Raw genomic sequence first — 22,772 nt, 5'->3', positions numbered from 1 at the left:
AGGTTTTGCAGAATTTTTCGTAATAAAACAATAGTAACAATAATAACAAAACAAACTAGAGTGAATATTAACATGGTGCAAAAAGAGAATATACAATAACAATTAAATAGACATTACCCCACGCGACTCAGTCTTCCTACACCATCCCACTGAAGCACTCACCCCCTATCGATTGCTGCTGCTGACATTTTAATTTTCCCCGAGAAAGTCGACGAATGACTGCCACCTCCGAGAGAACCCTAGCGTAGACCCTCTTAAGGCAAACTTTATTTTCTTGAGGCTGAGAAACCCAGCCATGTCATTAACCCAAGTCTCTACACTCGGGGGCTTTGAGTCCCTCCACATTAATAAAATCCGTCTCCGGGCTACGAGGGAGGCAAAGGCCAAGACGTCAGCCTCTTTCGCCCCCTGAACCCCCGAGTCTTCTGACACTCCAAAGATCGCTATCTCTGGACTCGGCACCACCCGTGTGTTAAGCACCTTGGACATTGCCCTCGCGAACCCTTGCCAGAACTCTCTAAGCTCCGGGTATGCCCAAAATATGTGGACATGGTTTGCAGGGCTGCCCTTGCACCTCATGTCTTCTACCCAAAAAAACTTGCTCAATCTCGCTGCCGTCATGTGTGCCCGGTGGACCACCTTAAATTGAATTAAACTGAGCCTGGCACATGATGAGGAGGAATTAAACCTGCCCAGCACCTCTGCCCACAGACCCGCTTCCAACTCCTCACCTAGCTCCTCCTCCCACTTGCCCTAATAAAAACAGGAATGTGAATAACTTTAATCAACGTTGTATTATAAAACCTTTACAAGTTACACCACAGAAAATATCTACGTATTGTGTAATGTCTGAAAAGTTACTTTGTATATACTTTTGAATATGACTAAAGAAATTCACAATTTAAAGCTCATCCCCTAATGAATGTTTCTACATTGTTTTCATTGAATTGAATGCAGTATCGTCTGGGAATACTCTGGTTTACAGAGTAATCACTGCGTCGATCGACCATAAAATAAACCGTGTCCTGGTTGCCACCTATAAAAACCTGTACGCTATGTAAATCACTGTCATAATTTCTCATTTGTAATCTAGATGGCCAAGGATTAGTGGTTCCTTTGACCTTGTTCTTCTTTCAATCAGATTGATTTAATACAAATATTCTTATTAAATGTTATGATATTCTTATGGTACGCACTTCTTATTAATGGCTTTTACTTTTGCATAGATGTTCCTGAAGGGCCACATAAAGCAGTGGGAACTGAAAAAAAGAGGCTGAAGCCAAGAAAAAGGAAGAAGAATACATTCGCTACAAAGAATGAAATCAATAGTCTACTGGCAGAACTTCCGTTTCCACAAGCAGAAATCAGGGCAGAGTATGGATGTAAGTTTTGTATTTAATGGTACGGTTTAAGGGGCATAGTTTTAAGGTGCGAGGAGCAAAGTTTAGAGGAGATGTTCGAGGCAAGATTTTTACACCGAGGGTGGTGAGTGCCTGAAACTTGCTGCCGGGGAGGTGTTGGAAGCAGATACAATAGCGACGTTTAGGAGGCATCTTGGTAAATACATCAATAGGGTGATACAGACCTTGGAAGTGCAGAAGGTTTTAGTTTAGACAGGCAACATGATAGGTGCAGGCTTGGAGCGTCAAAGGGCTTGTTCCTGTGCTGTACTCTTCTTTATTTCTTTTTTTGCACGCTCATCGTGGTCTTGGGAACAACGGCCTGGATTTTGCCGTAAGAATAATGGTGAATCTATTGGTGATCACCAATACTTTGGAGTAAACTGGACAGAAATCTTTGGCATCTGCACATACACAGTAAAATGTGCAAATCTGGAAGTTAGCCCTGCTGCTCGACATTGAACCATGTCAAGGGTGTGAAGTTGTGCTACTTGCTCACTGGTTACTCATTAAACGCATCAGCCAAAGTTGACACTTGCCCATTCAAGTGCAAGTGAATTTTTAAATATTTACTGACAAACAACTTCCCTGGCACTGCCAGTTAACTTTTACAAATGTAGAATCTCATTCCATCATATTTTAATAATTGCTGGAGATTTAATAAAGTAGAATTTAAATCTTTTTCTTCTCTCATCTTTCCTTCAAAATTCCATCTATCTTTCTTTCTCTTCACTTTCCTTTCTGACAATGATTTTACAACAAATTTTAAAATTTACGCTTCCTGGTTTAGACTTTGCGTGTCTCAATAAGGACGCTTCATTCCATTCGGATTGATTGAAGAGCCACTTTGGGCTGGATTCTCCACCAGCGGGATGCTCCGTTTTGCCGGCAGCCAGGGGGTTTCCCGACAGCGTGGTGCTGCCCCACAATGGGAAACCCCATTGACCAGCCAGAGTGCTGAAACAGAAATGTGGCGGGGCGGAGAATCCAGCCCCCTGCGTTCACATGGGTCTTGGACCCCAGCAAAGTGGGTAGCATTGTTTCAGGCAGCCAGTAAACATATGTTGTGACAGAAAATCTCACAAAGATATCTATAGGCAGCATGATAAAAGGCAAACACCATTCTTTTCTTCCTGATGGCAAAATCCAGGCTATTATCTACAGTTCACTGTACAAATTGTTTCCAGATAAGCTGTTGGGTCTCGATTACAATAGATGTGTTCAAGTGAATTACAATTGACTACTTTAATTTACGGGAGAGAATGACTGACAATTTTGCATCAGTCCAATGATACAATTGAATTTAGAGGACTCATAAAAATTGCTGTACCTAGACATGGGGAATATGGGTTCTGTTCTGTTTTTTAAAAATAAATTTAGAGTACCCAATTCTTTTTTTCAATTAAGGGGCAATTTGGCATGGCCAATCGACCTACCAGACACATCTTTAGGTTCCGGCGATGAAACCCATACAGATATGGGGAGAATGTGGAATCTCCACATGGACAGTGACCCAGGGCCAGAATGGAACCCATGCAAACCACTGTGTCACTGTGCTGCCTATGGGTTCTGTTTTGTTGATTGCCGTAACAAATTGTGCTCTCCATTCTCACTGGAGATTCTCCTTAGAAAAAGCAAGAAAAAGCTTGAGATTGGCCATCATATACATTATAAACTTAAAAAACTCACATTTTCACTGCTGTGGAGCTGATCTCCTTGATGCCTATCCTTTCAGCTAATCTGTCCACTAATGCTTATTTTTTAAATGTTGCTTCAAGGGGTTTGTGCAATAAAGTGCCCTATGGGGACTTATTTCTGAAATTTGTACTGCAGGGTGGATTCAGAGCACTAATGGTGAGGAACAATACTAAATTGTTTGTATGCAATTGTTCAAAGCAACATCTAAAACATTAGTTTTTTTTAGCTGTGGTCATTTCTGATTCCAGAAAAAGACGATACAGGTCACAAATGTAAAATCTAATTGACCAGATCAGATGGTCTTAGCATTCAGTCCACTAGCTGAAAAGTGAAAAAAGAAGTTGTCTCCTTGTACGTATAGAACATAGAACATACAGTGCAGAAGGAGGCCATTCGGCCCATCGAATATGCACCGACCCACGTAAGCCGTCACTTCTACCGTATCCCCCATAACCCAATAACCCCTCCTAACCTTTTTGGACACTAAGGGCAATTTAGCATGGCCAATCCACCTAACCTGCACATCTTTGGGCTGTGGGAGGAAACCGAAGCACCCGGAGGAAACCCACGCAGACACGGGGAGAACGTGCAGACTCTGCACAGACAGTGACCCAAGCTGGGAATCAAACCTGAGATCCTGGCGCTGTGAAGCCACAGTGCTATCCACTTGTGCTACCGTGTTAATTCTATACTAAATTGGCTATAAGGTGCTTTTGAAAGATACAAAGTAAATGCAGGTGCTTTATCCTTTCTTATTTGCCAGGATATTCAACACCAACAGTGACCATTGTTTCTTTTAGCTGCTGGTGATCATTTTGCCTCTAGACATGTAAGGTTATCTTTCATGAGTTATAAGATGAATTTGGAATAGGCTCAGGGGAAACCCATTCATGGCAGTTGAGGAGCAAATAAATCAACAGAAAAGCAGCAGGCTGACCTAAGAATGAACACACTCATTGTTTAATTTAAGTGTAAAGTGCTCATATAAGAAAGGTAGGAATTAATAATTAAGATAATAAAAATGTGCATTTGTTTAGTGCCTTTTGCACCCTTGGTGCATCCCAAATTGAAATACCTGCGAACCTGAAGCAAAAGCAGCATCCAGACTTTTAACGTGAAGTCCAACAAAAGACCCAGAAATCTGTTTCAGTGAAGTTTTTTGAAGGATGGATGTTGGTCAGAACACAGGAAGAACTCTTCATTAGTGCCATGGGAATTTTTTTAACATCCCATTTGAGAGGCATACAAGCCTTGGATTCATGTCTAATTTGACAGACACCATCACTGACAAGAGTGGCAGTCACTCAATACTGTAATGAACTGTCAACTGAGATAGTATTCTCATGCCACAGTCTGTGGAATTCACTACCACAGAAAGTAGTTGCGGCCAAAACATTGTGCAATTTCAAGACTGAATTAGATATACCTCTTGGGGCTAAAGGGATCAAGGGAAATGGGGGAAGTCAGGATCAGGGGATGGTTCATTTGATGCTGGTTAAAATGTTTTTTTTTGTATTTTTGCCTTAACTTTGGCTGCTCAGGCATAATTTGAAGGAAGAATTGTAAAGGAAAAAGTTAAGGATCTATACATTGTAAATCAATGATTTTGCATGAGAACCTTTAAAAAAAAGTATGGTAAAATAAAGATGAATAAATACAGTTTCACTGTACACTTTGGCTTGATATCATCTTTTGCACATGCACAAATTGACAAAAGTATTTTTAATACTAAGTTAACTTATGAGAAAATATTAGACCTAAATGGGCAAAGGGAAAGCAATGGAGTTCAGCAATATTGAATGTTAAAATATATCCTTGTTTCAGCATCCAGTGAAGTGGTTTGTGGTGACTTGTGGGTTATCCCTAATGTTAAAGTTTTTATTTGTAGAAATTTAGCTCGTACTACAGAGTACAGTTTCAAACATTCTGCCATTTGTAAATTTTTAAATTTTTTTTTTTGCAGTCACTACAGCCTCTGAAAAGATTTCAAAGAAAAAGAGAAAGCGTACTTCAGGTGGTGAGAACGAAGAAGATGTAGGTCGAAAAAAAAAGAAAAAGGCTCATCCCAATTACTTTGTATCTATCCCAATAACAAACCCAAAGGTAAACCATTTTCTGTTTGTATTCCAGACCTAACTTGTTACAAAAGATATGTAAATTTAAACACATTAACTAATCAGAACTATCCCATTCTTTCCAACAGTGTGTCTTTGTAAGCAAGCTCTTATCACTTAAATTTCATTATTTCACAAAGAGTTCAATGCTTAAATTTAAAAGGGAACAGCTGATAGCGATCACATCATCTTGTATAGCTGGATAGCGATAGTTTAGTTCATCGCATTTTCTGAACTTTGGGATTGGCCACATAACCCATAATGGTCTGTTCCAGTCATGCACATTCCTTGATTCTGAGGAATTCATTCATCCAGTCCTATCACCAGACCACTATTACTCAGTGAATTCTTCATATTTGTTTATAGTTTCTTCAGTGTTCTCCTCATGGATATGAATGTTAACAATCACATTAAAATTTTACCACTAATTGCTATTTGAAATTAATAGCAGATGTCCATAAGTTGTTGATTTTACAACATTTTGAATGTCAAACCTTTAAAAGAGGTTTAACCAATTTCTAAGCTATTTTAGTGCAGTAAACATATTACAGAGGAAAAAAAACCTTTCAGGCCTGTTACACACGGCGTTTTGACTTACTCATGCAGCTCAGAGGTGGAGTAGATCAAAAGAGGAAAATGGCTGTACTCTGATTTTGAGCGTGGTTTATTTTCTGCAGTAAGTTCGAGCATGTATTTACATTTATCTTGAGCAAGACGGTGGATTTTGCAGTGAGTGACAAAGCAACAGTACTTGCTGCTGATTTTGAAGAGAGCCCCTGGCAAAGATCCAGCAATTTCTGTGGTTCAGATTTCCCTTTCCCGATGTCAGCTTGTTTCTGGTGTCAAGTTGAGGGAATCTCCAACATCCATCAACAGGGATGTCATCAAATGGGTTAGCAGCCAGTCACAGTGTGTTCTCACAGGCAGCAAACCAGAAAGTTGAAAAAAAACATGGCATCCCTTCAGTATTATTTTTTTAAAAATTATAGATAGTGAAATAAGTGATTGGTATTTACAGATAGGATTAAGTTAAAATATAATTACAAAAATTTGGTATTTTAAAAATATGTGGAATTTCTTCACAGTGGAATATTTTGACATTCAACAAATATAAAATTAATCTTTCTGTGTCAGTGAGGCTATTTATCAGTAATTATGAAGTTAGTAAGACGTTTAAAATCTAGTTATACCTAAGTCAATTTTCTGTAGATTGCTACCTTGCCATGGTGGAGAGACTTGAGCACTCCATTGATCCCGAGAGCGATGACATCGGGAGTCTTAAACTCTTGGCAGGGTCAAGTTGGAGAGGAGGAACCAAACAAAACGTAATCCAAAGCAAGTCCTCAATGGCAGATCAGGCAGAAGATACTTATATGATTCAATGGCTGCGATGGGTGGCATTCCCACATTAAAAAATGTCCCACACAAGTCGTCTATCTCTCGGAAACCAGCACACTCCCTACACAAACAAGTCCTGTGGTGATTGGAGAGAGGTGATGGGGACAAGACGGTGAGATCTGGAAGTCGCTCGCTTCTGATCACATGGGGGCTGGTTTAGCACAGTGGGCTACATAGCTGGCTTGTAAAGCAGACCAAGGCCAGCAGCGCGGGTTCAATTCCCGTACCAGCCTCCCCGAACAGATGCTGGAATGTGGCGACTAGGGGATTTTCACAGTAACTTCATTTGAAGCCTACTTGTGACAATAAGCGATTTCATTCATTCGGGCCTGGAGTTTGATTTCATTCATTAGGGCCTTGAACAAAGAACAGTACAGCACAGGAACAGGCCCTTCGGCCCTCCTAGCCTGCGCCGACCATGGTACCTGCCCAAACTAAAACTGTCAGCACTTACAGAGTCCGTATCCTTGAGTCCGTATCCTTCCACTCCCACCCTATTCATATATTTGTCTAGATGTCCCTTAAATGCTGCTATCGTACCTGCTCCCACCCCATGCAGCTCGTTCCATATATTTACCACTTGGAATGTGAACAGGAGAGTGTTTCGCCAGCTTTCTTCACGACTGGGCAGTTCTCTTCAGGATCCGCTTTGCTCATCCTGCATGGGGAAAGGGCTAGAAGAGGTGCCCTAAATATAGTCTGTTCCATCTCAAACCTGGCTGGCATACAGCAGGCTCATCTACCTGCGCTCAAAAATGAAAGTTAAACTCCATTTCGGAACCTGAAATGCCCAAGCCTACATGGATAACAAGCAAAACAATTGACAGGAACAGAGAACTGTGCTTGTTGCTCGTGAACTCGGGCACCTCAACATTGAAGTTGCTGCCTTGCAAGAGACTGATGAACGGGCAAAGGGCAGCTGAGGGAAGAAGGTGGTGGTTACATCTCCTGGAGAGGAAAACCCGAGGATCAGCCCAGGAGGCATGGAGTGGGTTTGCCACCAAAACAAACTCATCAACCAACTCTCTGAGCTCCCTGACAGCACCAGCGACTGCCTCATGACTCTCCGTCTGCAACTTGCCGAGAACCAGTAGGCAACAGTTATGGATTGTTATGCCCTACTCCTCCTACATTCTGAAAGAAGATAAGATCATCCTCCTTGGGACTTCAGTGCCGGAGTTGGAAAAGACTGCCAACTCCGGAAAGGAAGGAATTGGAATTGCATCTCCAATGGAGTTCTCCTGCTCGCCAAATGCGGAACACCAGCTTGGCCATCACTGATCTACCAAAAAGACGCACTGGCACATTATCATCTTCCAGTTTCGAGACCAAAAGGATGCCACCATCACCAAAGCAATGACCAGTGCAAATGACTGCTGGACAGACCACTGGCTCATCTGCTCCTCTATGTCCATCAAGCTCCACCAGAAGCAACGGATGATGAAGAAATAGCTCAGAAAAAAGATCCCATTAAAGCATGATTGTCTGTCTACCTTACTTCCCTTCTCAATCATGGCCTCAAATGTGCTGGAGCATCTCATGCCATGCCCCATTTGTTAGATTTTTTTTTTCCCCCTTCACCCTTCAGTTTGAAAAAAATTGCACCACCTTTAGTTGGAAGTGTAAGCTAGTAATGATATCTGGAACCTTGGTAAAAAAAGAAACAAAAGGTTAGATAACAAAGCAACAATGGAGAAGGATATAGTGTGATTGAAAGTCAAGTTAAGTACAGGAAGAGAGGGGAAGAAATAATAGATTAAGATGGAGGTAGAAGAAAAAAAAATAATTTGAACAACTCTTATGGTTTGCAACCTGCAGAATTGGGAGTCTACTGTTTCATGTGATTCCTTTTTGGACCTTTTGAGTGGCATTCCTGAAACATAAACTTGGCACTAAAAGGGAGCTTCCATCAACAAATAACAACCCTAACTTTATGGCAGGATTAATTTGTATTTAGAGGGCAAATCCAGCAACTTCTTTAATCCCGGGAGAGTGACTGCATTGTTAACGATAGTGCAGCAGTGAAATCATCAATGATTTGTGATGACTGGAAACTCAGGGTTCACATCTTTATTTCCACAAATTGCTGTTCTTTTGCATGATTATCTCTTTGGGCTGAATCTTCCATGGAGGGTCAATCACGGTTGGATTGCTGCTCCACAGTTATTTACTTACCTCAGACTGGAACTCCATATTTCCTTCCCAGACTTTGGAACCAAGCTTCCTGGGAAATGTGGTGCGTCCCTTCCCCGGGTGTCCTTCCCATTGATTGTAGGGACTCTTTAGAGAAGCCAATTCATGGGCGCTTTTTACAGTACCGCTTGCTGTATATTGGTCAGTTTAAATGTCCCAGAACCATTTTGACAAGCTGCTGTGTAAGGCAGTAATGGAGCAGGTGGAGCGGGTGACCATGGGGTGAAGTCGAGTAGTTGTGGGGGAGGGTTGGTTAGTTAGGTTTGGGGTGGTGGTCAGTGGGGCTGGGGGGTAGTTGGTCCATTGATTGGGTAGTCAGGGTATGAGGGATAGATGCGAAGGATAGGGTAGTTGGGGCAAGAAGGTAGTCGGGGCGGGGGGGGGGGGCGGGGTGGAGGGTAGTTGAAGCATTCAAGTTAGGGGATGGTCGGGTGGGTCAGGGGATAATTGGTGGGAGATGGGGAGCGAGTCGGAGTCAGTTGGGTAGCTGGGTAGTCGAGGATGGCGGATTAGTCTGAGATTTGGGCGGGCAGTTAGGACATGGGGTGGGTAGTCAGGTGGTCAGCAGGGTAGTTGCGTGGTTGGTGGGAAGATAATCTGGAGGCGGCGGCGGGGGGGTGGGGGGGGGGGGGGGGGGGAGAGTTTGGGGAATCAGTGGTATAGCTCCCAGGAGTTAGATCTAGTTTTGATCCTTCTAACGTTTCCTGGGTAACTATTCTGGGAAGTGAGGGATCCAGACTCCTTGTAATTACTCAATGGAAGTTGAAACTTCTGGACAATTTCCACAGAGTCCTTGTTTCAGGGGGATCACCACTTAGGTAGCATAGTGGTTAGCACAGTTGCTTCACAGCTCCAGGGTCCCGGGTTCGCTTCCCGGCTTGGGTCACTGTCTGTGCAGAGTCTGCACGTTCTCCCCGTGTCTGCGTGGGTTTCCTCTGGGTGCTCCGGTTTCCTCCCACAGTCCAAAGATGTGCGGGTCAGGTGGATTGGTCATGCTATATTGCCCTTAGTGACCAAAAAGGTTAAGTGTGGTTACTGGGATAGGGTGGAGGTGTGAGCTTGGGTAGGGTGCAGACTCGATGTGCCGAATGGCCTCCTTCAGCACTGTAAATTCTATGATGATCTATGATTCTGGACTTCTGAGGGGTACCCCAACCCACCTTCAAGGGTACCGCTGGGGTACGACCATCCAGATACTGGATGGACTGGGCCAAAACCTTCCCAGTAAATTCTGGCGCGTAGTAATTCAGTTCATTGATGACCCTAAATATCTGCTAAATTTCCTCCAGAACAAAGAACAATGCAGCACAGGAACAGGCCCTTCGGCCCTCCAAGCCTGTACCGGTCATGATGCCACCCTTGGCCAAAACCCTCAGCACCTCTTAGTGCCGTATCCCTCTATACCCATCCTATCCATGTATTTGTCGAGATGAACAAAACCTACCTCCTCTAAACTTTGCCCCATGTACCTTAAACCTATGCCTCCTGGTAACTGACCCCTCCACCCTGCGAAAGAGTGCTTGCCCATCCACTCCATCATTGCCCATCATAATCTTGCAGACCTCTATCAGGTCGCCCCTTAACCTCCATCATTCTAATGAAAACAACCCGAGTCTGTTCAGCCTCTCCACATAGCTAGCACCCTCCGGACCAGGCAACATCCTGGTAAGCCTCCTTTGCACCCTCTCCAAATCCTCCACATTCTTCTGGTAGTGTGGCGACCAGAGTTGTGCGCAATATTCAAGTGTGGCCATACCAAGGTTCTATATAACTGTAGCATGACTTGCCAGTTCTTATATTGATGCCCTCTAGTTCATGACTACTCTTTTCCAAATGCTTCTATAGCTTTAGATGTCTTTTTTCTGTTGTCCCTGTGTGCGATAGGGAGATGCTCTTGCTGAGAGCTGTAAGAGACTCAACAGGCCAAATGGCCTCATTCTGTTCGTAACCATTCTCCGTTTCACTGGCTAATCTAAAAATGGGAAAACATTTCAGTGATTTATTGCAAAGTTATATTGGAAAAGCACCACCCATTTGAAATATTAAGTCTATTGTTCATGACCTGGGTTGTTTCAGGCCTCCAAGAAAGGAATGACCTGGAACAGCATTGAGGATTTGACACTATGGAGAATAAATATGAAGCTGGAATCTTTCTGATGTTTGGGAGTTCTATATGCATTATATAGGGTTATAGGACATGGGTTTGTACCTATGACCCTCTGCAGTTTGAGTTCACTTTTGCTGTGAGGCGCTCTGACCTGATATGCAGGCTTTGTTTTTTTCATCCACTGCCAGCAGGTTGAAAAACGTTATTGACAAGAAATCTAGAAGCAGATTGGCCGATATCCTAGCTGGTAGGTGGTGATTAAAAAGAGTGGATTGCAAAGGGAGAAAGCAATGGCTCAGACTTCGCAGTCAACATTGGTGCTTGCCACTGACTTTGAAGAAAGCAGCCCACAAAGATCTCGAGCTCTCTGGCATGCATTTCCCTCCTTCCAAGACATTAGTTTCAGCCTGCTGCCAAGCCAAGGGGACTTCCAGGTATCCAACAACACTGATGTCCTTAAGCAACCAATCACATTGAACTACTCGCAAGACAGCAAAGGAGGCAGCAAAATGCACTAATCGTGGAACCGTAGAAATGTTACGGCACAAAAAGAGGCCATTCATCCCATCTTGTGTGCGCCAATTGAAAGAGAAAACATTGCTGCCGTTGTAATCCCACCTTCCAGCACCTGGTCCGTGGACGTGCAGGTTCCGGTACTTTAGGTATTGAGACATTCAACACGTTAAAAAAGTAAGGATATTTCTAGGGAATTCGTCAAGAGACTTATTCCTGGTCCACAGTTCCAAACAATAATAATTAGTGTCACAAGTAGGCTTACATTAACACTGCAATGAAGTTACTGTGGAAATCCCCTAGTCGCCACACTCCAGTGCCTGTTCGGGTACGCAGAGGGAGAATTCAGAATGTCCAATTCACCTAACAAGCACGTCTTTCGGGACTTGTGGGAGGAGACCAGTACACCTGGAGGAAATCCACACAGACACGGGAGAACGTGCAGACTCCGCACAAGTTGGGAATCGAATCTGGGTCCCTGGCGCTGTGAAGCAATAATGCTAACCGCTGTGCTCCCGTGCCGCCCATAATGCAAACGTTCTTGAGGTTGTATCATGGGAATTTTAAAGTGCGTATACTTCCAAACACTACCTCTCACCACTTCATTTTGGTGTGCTTTGAGAGACTGTTTACTTTAAAAATGGTGAATCACTTTATTACTTCACAATTCATTGATTTTTGATCTAAAAATCTGTAGGTGGAATAAATGTCACTATTTCCTCAAAAACTACCTTCACAGTCTTTCTTTCTCCTGGGATTCCATTCTCTCTTCACGACAACATTGTTTGCCCCTCCAAATTCAGAGAGAAACTTTACTTCTGACTAATTAAGCCTGTTGATGTGAAGAAATTACTGAGCTATTTTCCTCCCTATTCATGGATGTTTCACATTAAAAAAAACACTCAATAAAGCTGGAAAAAAAATAGCCTTCCTACATTTTTTATCAATTCAAAAGGCTCTTTTTATTCTGAGCTTGTCAAATTGAAACAAAAGGTTCTTGTCTTGTGCTATCGCTATCAATTCAATTTTTATCTTGTCAAATGACTAAAATGCAAGCTACAAAATATAAACTACCAAATACCTCTGTCATGTACGGTAGTGTAGTAGTTATGATATTGAACATAACCTGCAGGTCTCCATGGTAAATTTAAAATTGAATTGGGTAGATCTAGTAACTTGCTGACTGGCATGTTATGGTGCCAGTGACATGGGGATGGTATTCTTCCTTTTTTCATACCTACGGTAACCTTTTCACATCCTTGATATTGGTGCACACAACAAAACTCATTCCGTCCGTGGATGGGAAATATTAGACAGAACATTGGCGGGGCCTGAAGATAATGGCCTGAGATGGTTAACCACTTGTTATCTTGGAAGGCTTTTACAGCATTTGATTCAGATCCACAGCATTCTGTAATAATCTGCATAATGCTTTGAAATAATGACAAAAGAATGCCTGTTAAACTGTGGAATGTTGCCTCTCTAACCAATTATGAAGTCCAGGCCAAATGACACTGACCTTGGAACCCATAATCTAGTCTAGCATTTTAATTGTGTTTTTTCATAATTTAGTCATATTTTCAATTTGAAACAGCATAGATTCACTTATCCTGTTTGGCTGCACATCTGTTCATATTGTAAGATTATTGTATGCAGTGTTTGTATAATTATTTAATGGTTTCTTAAGAGTAATCATTAAACTAATAAATTCACTAAGCTTGGACATTCTGTGAATACTAGTCACAAGTTCCGGTACATTCATTCCAACTGAAAAACAAGATCATTAATGATGCTTATAATGGCTATTCAGAGTCTCCAGCTGAGCATACAATAAGTATTTGTTAGCTAGCTCCCTCTGCAGGCAAACTCATGGACATATCCAAAATGTTTTTTGTCCTTCTCAAAGAATACTTGCTCTGCAAAACATTTGATACAAATCAAGGCGGAAAAATAAATACCCCATCGCCCCCTTTTGGGGATGTTGCAATCTCTTCACATGAAAAATTGATTCTTTACTTTGATTGTTTTGGAGAGGAACGGAATGAAAATGTTTCAAAATGTGCTCTGTGTTGATAACCCAAGATGCTTGGAGAAAAACTGCCTTATGTGCTTTGGTAAATGTATAATTGCTCCAGTTAAGTTAAAACATTGTAAAAGGTGCGGTGCAGTGGTTAGCACTGCTGCCTCACGGCACTGAGGACCCGGTTCAATTCCGACCCCTGGTCACTGACCGTGTGGAGTATGCATATTCTCGCCGCGTTTGCGTGAGTCTCACCCCCACAACCCAAAGATGTGTAGGATTGGCCTTGCTAAATTGCCCCTTTAATTGGAAAAAATAATTGGGTACTTTAAATTTATATTTTAAAAAGTTAAAACATTGTATGCACAGTGATTAGCACTGCTGCCTCTCAGCCCCAGGGACCCGGGTTCGATTCCAGCCTTGAGTGACTGGCTGTGTGGAGTTTGCACATTCTCCCCGTGTCTACATGAGTTTTCTCCGGGTGCTCCAGTTTCCTCCCCCAGTCCAAAGATGTGCAGGTTGGGTGGATTGGTCATAATCAGTATGTGGGATTACGGGGATAGGGTGGGGAATGGGGGGGGGGGGGAGGGGAAGAGAGTATGGCCCTAGGTAGAGTGCTCTTTCGGGTAGTCCGTGCAGACCCGATGGACTATATTGTCAATTGCTTCTGTTTCTGAGGCAGCTAGAATGTTCTGTGACACTGATGAGATAAGAAACCCTCTTGCCCTTGAGATTTCTGATAATTGTTTTTCCTCAACAATCATTCACTTGCATGTCATTGCATGTTAGCTGTTAGTCGAACTTGAATGAAAACTAAAGTTTCTCAGTAGGTAATTTATTGCTATGTGCATCTTATTTTTATTGTACATTGCTGTAAATTTATTTTTGCTCGATAATGTTTTTAAAAACAAATTCCGTAATTACTTAAGATTGTAGATGGCATCAAGGCTGTGCAAGACATTGCGGTCCAGGCGGATGAGAGACTCTCCAAGGCCATGATACCCGTACCCTGTCTTCATGTCACCATTCTTGTGATGTACCTTGCAAATGAAATGGAAGTGAACAAGTGAGTAATTTCTTGCAAGAACTCCTTGCAATGAATGCTAAATTAGGCAATAAAATTTAGTTGTGATGCATTTTTGGAATTAGTTACACTAATGAGCCAAATGGCCCCCTTCTGTGCTGTAATGACCCTTGAGACTTCTAAAATGGCTATTCAGTACTGTACTTTTCCACTTAATTGTTTTCTTCCTTTTCCAAGCTACACACTATTCCTGGGAAAATTGCTTAACTACGTATCCCACTCTTAGGGGTGGTGGAATTGGGGGATAATGGAAGTCATTGAAATTATTTGCTCCATCTCTGAGTTTCTGAACACAACACAAGAAATTGAAGCAGGGGTAGGCTACCAGGCCCATTCAAGCCTGCCCCTCCATTCAATACGATCATGACTGATCTATGCCCGCCTCATAAAATCTGAAATGAAAGAGAAAATGCTGGAAAATCTCAGCAGGTCTGGCAGCATCTATGGAGGGAAAAGAGCTAACGTTTCGAGTCCAGGTGACCCTTTGTCAAAGCTAAAAGACAGAGAAAGTGGGAAATATTTATACTGTGGAGTGAGAATGAAAGATGAGTCACAGCCACAGAAACCCAGGGAAACGGGGTGCTGACAGCCACAGAAAGCAAGGGGAAAGAGTACTAATGGCAGTCCCCAGAGAGAACAAAAGGGGCAGGCCTTTACCCCTTCCATGCTTAACATCCCAGGCCCAAAACGCTCATTCCAGGTTTTAAAAAAAATATATTTTATTAAAGTTTTCAAACACAATTTTTTCCCTTACAATTCAAAGAAATAAAAATAAAAGTAACATGATAACTGCAGTATAACATTTTGTAACTAACATAGTAAACTAACCAAATAACACAAAGTAATACTCCCCCCCGCCCCCTCTCCCCCTCCAAAAACCCAAACAATTTACCCCCCCCTCCCTCCCCCCCCCTCCCCCTGGGTTGCTGCTGCTGGTCATCTATCTTCCCTCTAACGTTCCGCTAGGTAGTCGAGGAACGGTTGCCACCGCCTGGTGAACCCTTGAGCCGATCCTCTCAGCGCAAACTTCATCTGCTCCAGTTTTATGAACCCCGCCATATCGTTTATCCAGGCCTCCAGCCCGGGGGGTTTCGCTTCCTTCCACATGAGTAAAATCCTACGCCGGGCTACTAGGGACGCAAAGGCCACGACAAAACAAAGAACAAAGAAATGTACAGCACAGGAACAGGCCCTTCGGCCCTCCAAGCCCGTGCCGACCATACTGCCCGACTAAACTACAGTCTTCTACACTTCCTGGGTCCGTATCCTTCTATTCCCATCCTATTCATACATCGGCCTCTTTCGCCTCCTGCACTCCCGGCTCAACCGCAACTCCAAATAAAGCTAACCCCCAGCCTGGCTTGACCCGGACCTTCACCACCTTCGAGATCACTCCCGTCACTCCCCTCCAATACCCCTCCAGTGCCGGACACAACCAAAACATATGTGTGTGGTTCGCCGGGCTTCCCCCGCACCTCCCACACTTGTCCTCCACTCCGAAGAACCTGCTCCACCTTGCTCCCGTTATGTGTGCTCTATGCAGCACCTTAAATTGGATCAGGCTAAGCCTGGCACACGAGGAAGAGGAATTTACCCTGCTTAGGGCATCAGCCCACAAACCCTCCTCAATCTCCTCCCCGAGCTCTTCTTCCCATTTTCCCTTCAGTTCGCCCACCAACTCCTCCCCCTCTTCTCTCATCTCCCGGTATATCTCTGACACTTTGCCCTCCCCGACCCACACCCCCAAAAGCACCCTGTCCTGGATCCCTTGTGTCGGGAGCAGCGGGAATTCCCTCACCAGTTGTTTCGTGAACGCTCTCACCTGCATATATCTAAAGAAATTTCCCCGGGGCAGCTTATACTTTTCCTCAAGCGCTCCCAAGCTCGCAAACGTCCCGTCTATAAATAAATCTCCCACTCTCCTGATTCCTACCCGGTGCCAGCTCTGGAATCCTCCGTCCAGCCTCCCTGGGGCAAACCTATGGTTGTTCCTGATCGGGGACCACACCGAGGCTCCCAGCACACCTCTCTGTCGCCTCCATTGCCCCTAGATACTTAATGTTGCCGCCACCACTGGGTTCGTGGTAAATCTTTTTGGTGAGAGCGGTAGTGGCGCCGTCACCAGCGCTTTTAAACTCGTCCCTTTGCAGGACTTCATCTCCAATCTTTTCCACGCCGCTCCTTCTCCCTCTATCATCCATTTACGAATCATCGCCACATTGGCGGCCCAGTAGTAGTCGCCCAAATTCGGCAATGCCAGTCCCCCTCTGTCTCTACTACGTTGTAGGAACCCCCCCTTACCCTTGGGACCTTCCCTGCCCACACGAAGCTCGTGATGCTCCTATCTATTTTTTTAAAAAAGGCCTTAGTGATCAGTATAGGGAGACATTGGAACACAAATAGGAACCTCGGGAGGACCATCATCTTAATTGCCTGCACTCTGCCCGCCAGTGACAGCGGCTGCATGTCCCACCTTTTGAAATCCTCTTCCATTTGTTCCACCAGTCGTGTCAGATTAAGTCTGTGTAAGGTTCCCCAGCTCCTGGCTATCTGAATCCCCAGGTATCGGAAGTTTCTTTCCACTCTCCTTAGCGGTAGGCCATCTATCCCTCTACTCTGGTCCCCAGGGTGTATCACAAAAAGCTCACTCTTTCCCATGTTAAGCCTATATCCCGAGAAATCTCCAAACTCCCTCAATATCTGCATGACCTCTGTCATCCCCCCCACTGGGTCCGTCACATACAGCAGTAGGTCATCCGCGTAGAGTGACACTCTGTGTTCCTCTCCCCCTCTAATCATCCCTCTCCATTTTCTGGAGTCTCTCAGCGCTATGGCCAGTGGTTCAATTGCCAACGCGAACAGTAATGGGGACAATGGGCATCCCTGTCTTGTTCCCCTGTATAGTCGAAAATACTCCAACCTTTGCCGACCTGTGACCACACTTGCCGTTGGGGCCCCATAGAGGAGTTTAACCCAGCTGACAAACCCGTCCCCAAACCCGAACCTCCTCAGCACCTCCCATAGATACTCCCACTCCACCCTATCAAATGCCTTCTCTGCATCCATTGCTGCCACTATCTCTGCCTCCCCCTCAACTGGGGGCATCATTATCACCCCTAATAGCCGTTGCACGTTGACATTTAGTTGTCTCCCCTTTACGAACCCTGTCTGGTCTTCGTGCACCACCCCCGGGACACAATCCTCTATCCTCGTTGCCAGCACCTTTGCTAGCAACTTGGCGTCCACATTCAGCAGTGAGATAGGCCTATAGGACCCGCACTGCAGCGGATCTTTATCCCGCTTCAAGATTAGCGATATCGTCGCCTCCGACATTGTCGGGGGTAGGGTCCCCCCTTCTCTGGCCTCGTTAAAGGTCCTTACCAGCAGCGGGGCCAACAAGTCCACATATTTTCTATAAAATTCCACCGGGAACCCATCTGGTCCCGGAGCCTTCCCTGCCTGCATGTTCCCCAGCCCCTTGGTAACCTCGTCCACCCCAATTGGCGCCCCCAGGTCTTCCACTTCCTGCTCCTCCACCCTCGGGAACCTCAATTGGTCCAAAAACTGCCGCATCTCCTCTTTTCCCTCCGGGGGTTGGGACCTATAAAGTCTCTCATAAAAGGTCTTAAACACCTCGTTTATCTTCCCTGCTCTCCGCACCGTAGCTCCCTTTTCATCCCTAATTCCCCCTATCTCCCTCGCTGCTGTCCTCTTTCGCAGCTGATGGGCCAACAGGCGACTCGCCTGTTCCCCATATTCATACCTCATGCCCTGTGCCTTCCTCCACTGTGCCTCCGCCCTCCTTGTGGTCAACAGGTCGAACTCCGTCTGGAGTCGTCGCCTCTCCCTGTATAGTCCTTCCTCCGGGGCCTCCGCGTATTCTTTATCTACCCTCAAAATCTCCCCCAGTAGTCTTTCCCTTTCCTTGGCCTCTATTTTCCCCTTGTGGGCCCTGATGGAGATCAGCTCTCCTCTGACCACCGCCTTATCCCCGCACCCTTCCGCAGACTCCCTCGTCCGCCAGTAATCCCACATCCAGTCGCCAGAGTGAACGCTGCTCCCTCTCCTCTCCTAGTTCCAGGTCCACCCAGTGTGGGGCATGATCTGAAACAGCTATGGCTGAGTACTCAGTTCCTTCCACCCTCGAGATCAGTGACCTTCCCAAAACAAAGAAATCTATCCGGGAATACACCTTGTGAACATGAGAGAAGAAGGAGAACTCTCTGGCCTTCGGCCTAACAAATCGCCACGGATCCACTCCCCCCATTTGGTCCATAAACTCCCTAAGCACCTTGGCCGCTGCCGGCCTTCTTCCGGTCCTAGATCTAGATCTATCTAACCCTGGGTCCAACACGGTGTTGAAGTCCCCCCCCCCCCCATTATCAGGTTTCCTACCTCCAGGTCCGGAATACGTCCCAGCATCCGCTTCATAAATCCCGAGTCATCCCAATTCAGGGCATATACGTTAACCAACACGACCTCCATTCCCTCCAGTCTGCCACTCACCATCACATATCTGCCTCCGCTGTCTGCTACAATGTTCCTAGCTTCGAATGACACCCGTTTCCCCACCAGTATGGCCACCCCTCTATTCTTGCATCCAGCCCTGAGTGGAACACCTGTCCCACCCATCCTTTCCTTAACCTGACTTGGTCCGCCACCTTCAGGTGCGTCTCCTGAAGCATGGCCACGTCTGCCCTCAGTCCGTTCAAGTGCGCGAACACTCGGGCCCTTTTAATCGGCCCATTTAGGCCTCTCACGTTCCACGTGATCAGCCGAACTGGGGGGCTGCCTGCCCCCCTCCCCTGTCGACTAGCCATCACCCTCTCTAGGCCAGTCCCACGTCCCGATTCCGCGCAGCCACCCGTTTCCCAGGCGCGCATTCCCGCCCCGACCACCCTTTCTTTTACCAGTTCCTCTTCGATCTCTGCAGCAGCAACCCAGTTATCCCCCCCCCCTGCTAGATCCCCATCTAGCATGATTGCTCCCCCCATATTGCTTCCGAAAGTCAGCTGACTTCAACTGACCCCGGCTTCTCCCGCTCTCTCCTTGACTCCCCCGTGTGGGGATCTACCTTGCGCCTATCTTCCCGCCATCATCCTTCTGGCGCGGAAACAAGAACAGTAAGCCCCGTGTTCTCTATAGCTGTCCCGCGCCTTGTGGCGCAGCTCCCTCTGCCGCCCCACTCCCATTCCCCATCCCCCGCCTATGTCTCTTCTTCCCCCCCCACCGGCGCCCACATTTCTTAGTGCCCCCCCCCTCCCCAATTTACATCTCTATATACATCGTCATTGTCATTTCCCCTCCAACATCAGTCCCTCAGTTCTGATCCAGTTTCTCGTTTTTAATGAAGGTCCATGCTTCTTCCGCCGTTTCGAAGTAGTGATGCCTCTCCTGGTGCGTGACCCACAGTCGCACCGGCTGCAACATCCCAAACTTCACCTTCTTGTGTAGCACCTCCTTGGCTCGATTAAAACTCGCCCTCCTTCTCGCCACCTCCGCACTCCAATCCTGGTACACCCGTACCACCGCATTCTCCCATCTACTACTTCGTACCTTTTTGGCCCATCTCCGAACCACCTCTCTGTCATTGAAGCGATGAAATCGCACGATCGTCGCCCTAGGTGGTTCTCCCGCCTTTGGTCTCCTCGCAGGGACCCGATGAGCCCCTTCCACTTCCAAGGGGCCCGAGGGGGCCTCAGCTCCCATTAGCGAGCGTAGCATCGTGCTCACGTAAGCCCCGCCGTCCGCTCCTTCCACTCCCTCGGGGAGACCCAGGATCCGAAGGTTCTTTCTCCGTGATCTGTTTTCTAGGACTTCAATCCTTTCAATGCACTTTTTGTGGAGCGCCTCGTGCGTCTGCGTTTTGACTGCCAGGCCCAGGATCTCGTCTTCGTTGTCCGTCACCTTCTGCTCCACCACGCGGAGCTCCATCTCCTGGGTCTTTTGTGCCTCCTTAAGCCCCTCAATTGCTTGTAGCATCGGGGCCAGCACCTCCTTCTTAAGCAGCTCCACACACCGTCTCAGAAATACGTCTTGGTCCGGCCCCCATTTTGCCTGGACTCTCTCCGCCGCCATCTTGCTCCTTTTTCCTTCTGCCCCTGTCCTCGAGGATTCTTCGCGATCTGGCCGCCGCCGCCGATATTTTTCTTTTTCGTTGGGGGGGACTCCCTGTTGTCTCACCCCACACCGGGTTCCGTCCCGAAAAAATTCCCCGTTGGGGCTCTTAAAAGAGCCCAAAGGTCCGTTCGAGCTGGAGCCGCCGAAACGTGCGGCTCAGCTGGTCATCGCCGCAACCGGAAGTCGCTCATTCCAGGTTAAGCAGCATTTCACTTGTACCTCTTTCAATCTGATCTATTGCATTTGTTGCTCCCAATGTGGTCTCCTCTATATCGGAGAGACCAACTGCAGACTGGATGATCGCTTTGCTGAGCACCTTCGGTCTGTGCACATTCGGGACCCTGACCTTCCTGTTGTTTGCCATTTTAACAAAAGACCCTGTTCCCATGCCCACATGTCTGTCCTTGGCCTGCTGCAATGTTCCAGTGAAGCTCAACGCAAACTGGAGTAACAACATCTCATCTTCCGGTTCGACACGGTACCGAGCCTTCTGGTCTCGAGGTCGAATTCAACAACTTCAGATGATTAGCTCTACCCCACCTCGACCCATTTGTTTTCATCCCATTTCATTTTTTCATTTTAACTGTCTTTTACCATTTCTTTCTTTCTTATCTTTCTTAATATATATTTGAACTCTCTCTCTCTGTCTCTCTCTCTCCCCCCCCCCCCATCCATCTTATCCACCTTCCTTACCCTTTGTCCTCTTTGCTTCCCCCTTCCCCTCCCCCACATCTACATCTGTCACAGTTTACCGTCTGATGTTAGTTTCTCTGCTTTTGGCCGTTCACACCTTTTGTTCTCTGTGGGGACTGCCATTAGCACTCTTTCCCCTTGGTTTCTGTGGCTATTAGCACCCCAAAGCCCCAAACAAACCTGTTTCCCCAAGCTCAGCAGGTTTCAGTGCCATCCAACTACACTTTATCATAGAATTTACAGAGCAGAAGGAGGCCATTCAGCCCATCGAGTCTGCACCGGCTCTTGGAAAGAGCACCCTACCCAAGGTCAACACCGCCACCCTATCCCCATAACCCAGTAACCCCACCCAACACTAAGGGCAATTTTGGACACTAAGGGCAATTTATCATGGCCAATCCACCTAACCCGCACATCTTTGGACTGTGGGAGGAAACCGGAGCACCCGGAGGAAACCCACGCACACACGGGGAGGATGTGCAGACTCCGCACAGACAGTGACCCAAGCCAGAATCGAACCTGGGACCCTGGAGCTGTGAAGCAATTGTGCTATCCACAAGGCTACCGTGCTGCCCACTTAAACTAGAGGATCTCTCCACATTGAACCACATTTTCATGAATGCCATGAAACAGTAATTTTCAAGCCTTTTTAAAAGAACATTCTCATTGAAACTTGGACTATATACTTTCTGATGCTTTTAATATATTTTATAGCATATGGTGAGATGATTATGTCGTTGGACTGGTAATCCAGAGGCCCAGTCTAATGCTCTGGTGACATAGGCTCAAATCCCAACAAGGCTGTTTGAAATCGTCATCGATTATCTTAAAAACCCAAGTGGTTCCCTGATTTCCTTTACAAAGAACATACAGTGCAGAAGGAGGCCATTCGGCGCAACAAGCGGTTCCCTGATGAAAATGAAATGAAAATCGCTTATTGTCACAAGTAGGCTTCAATGAAGTTGCTGTGAAAAGCCTCTAGTCGCCACATTCCGGCGCCTGTTAGGGGAGGCTGGTACGGGATGTCCTTTAAAAGGAACATACAGCGCAGCAGGAGGCCATTTGGCGCATTGAGTCTGCACCAACCCACTTTAAGCCCTCACTTCCACCCTATCCCCATAGCCCAATAACCCCATCTAACTTTTTTTGGACACTATTTGTCCAATCCACCTAACCTGCACATCTTTGGACTGTGGGAGGAAACCGGAGCACCCGGAGGAAACCCACGCAGACACGGGGAGAACGTGCAGACTCTGCACAGACAGTGACCCAAGGCTGGAATCGAACCTGGGACCCTGGCACTGTGAAGCCACAGTACTAACCACTATGCTACCGTGTTGCCCCAAGGCCCCAAGGAAATGGGATGTGTAGCTAGGTGGGTGTGCGGGGATGGGGCCAGGGAATGGGCCGAGGTGAAGTGCTCTTTCGGAGG

At 46.1% G+C, this 22,772-nt stretch overlaps 1 protein-coding gene across 4 annotated transcripts in view; it reads left to right on the top strand.

The window, feature by feature from the left end:
* The window catches only part of LOC140410715 (A-kinase anchor protein 7), a 287,628-nt gene that overhangs the window by 19,219 nt on the left and 245,637 nt on the right, over positions 1-22,772 (top strand). For all 4 annotated transcript variants that reach the window (XR_011940714.1, XM_072499164.1, XM_072499163.1 and 1 more), the window contains exons 2-4: positions 1,227-1,382; positions 5,062-5,201; positions 14,373-14,509. Coding sequence is in view for 3 of the 4 variants with exons in the window: in XM_072499164.1 (XP_072355265.1) it covers positions 1,227-1,382; positions 5,062-5,201; positions 14,373-14,509 (433 nt within the window). In the remaining variant the exon portion in view is untranslated. The remainder of the gene's footprint in view (positions 1-1,226; positions 1,383-5,061; positions 5,202-14,372; positions 14,510-22,772) is intronic.

The sequence above is a fragment of the Scyliorhinus torazame genome, chromosome 4 (genome assembly GCF_047496885.1).
Source record: "Scyliorhinus torazame isolate Kashiwa2021f chromosome 4, sScyTor2.1, whole genome shotgun sequence".
NCBI lineage: Eukaryota > Metazoa > Chordata > Chondrichthyes > Carcharhiniformes > Scyliorhinidae > Scyliorhinus > Scyliorhinus torazame.
Note: the sequence above shows the minus strand (reverse complement) of the source record. Positions and strands in the feature narration are given on the sequence as shown.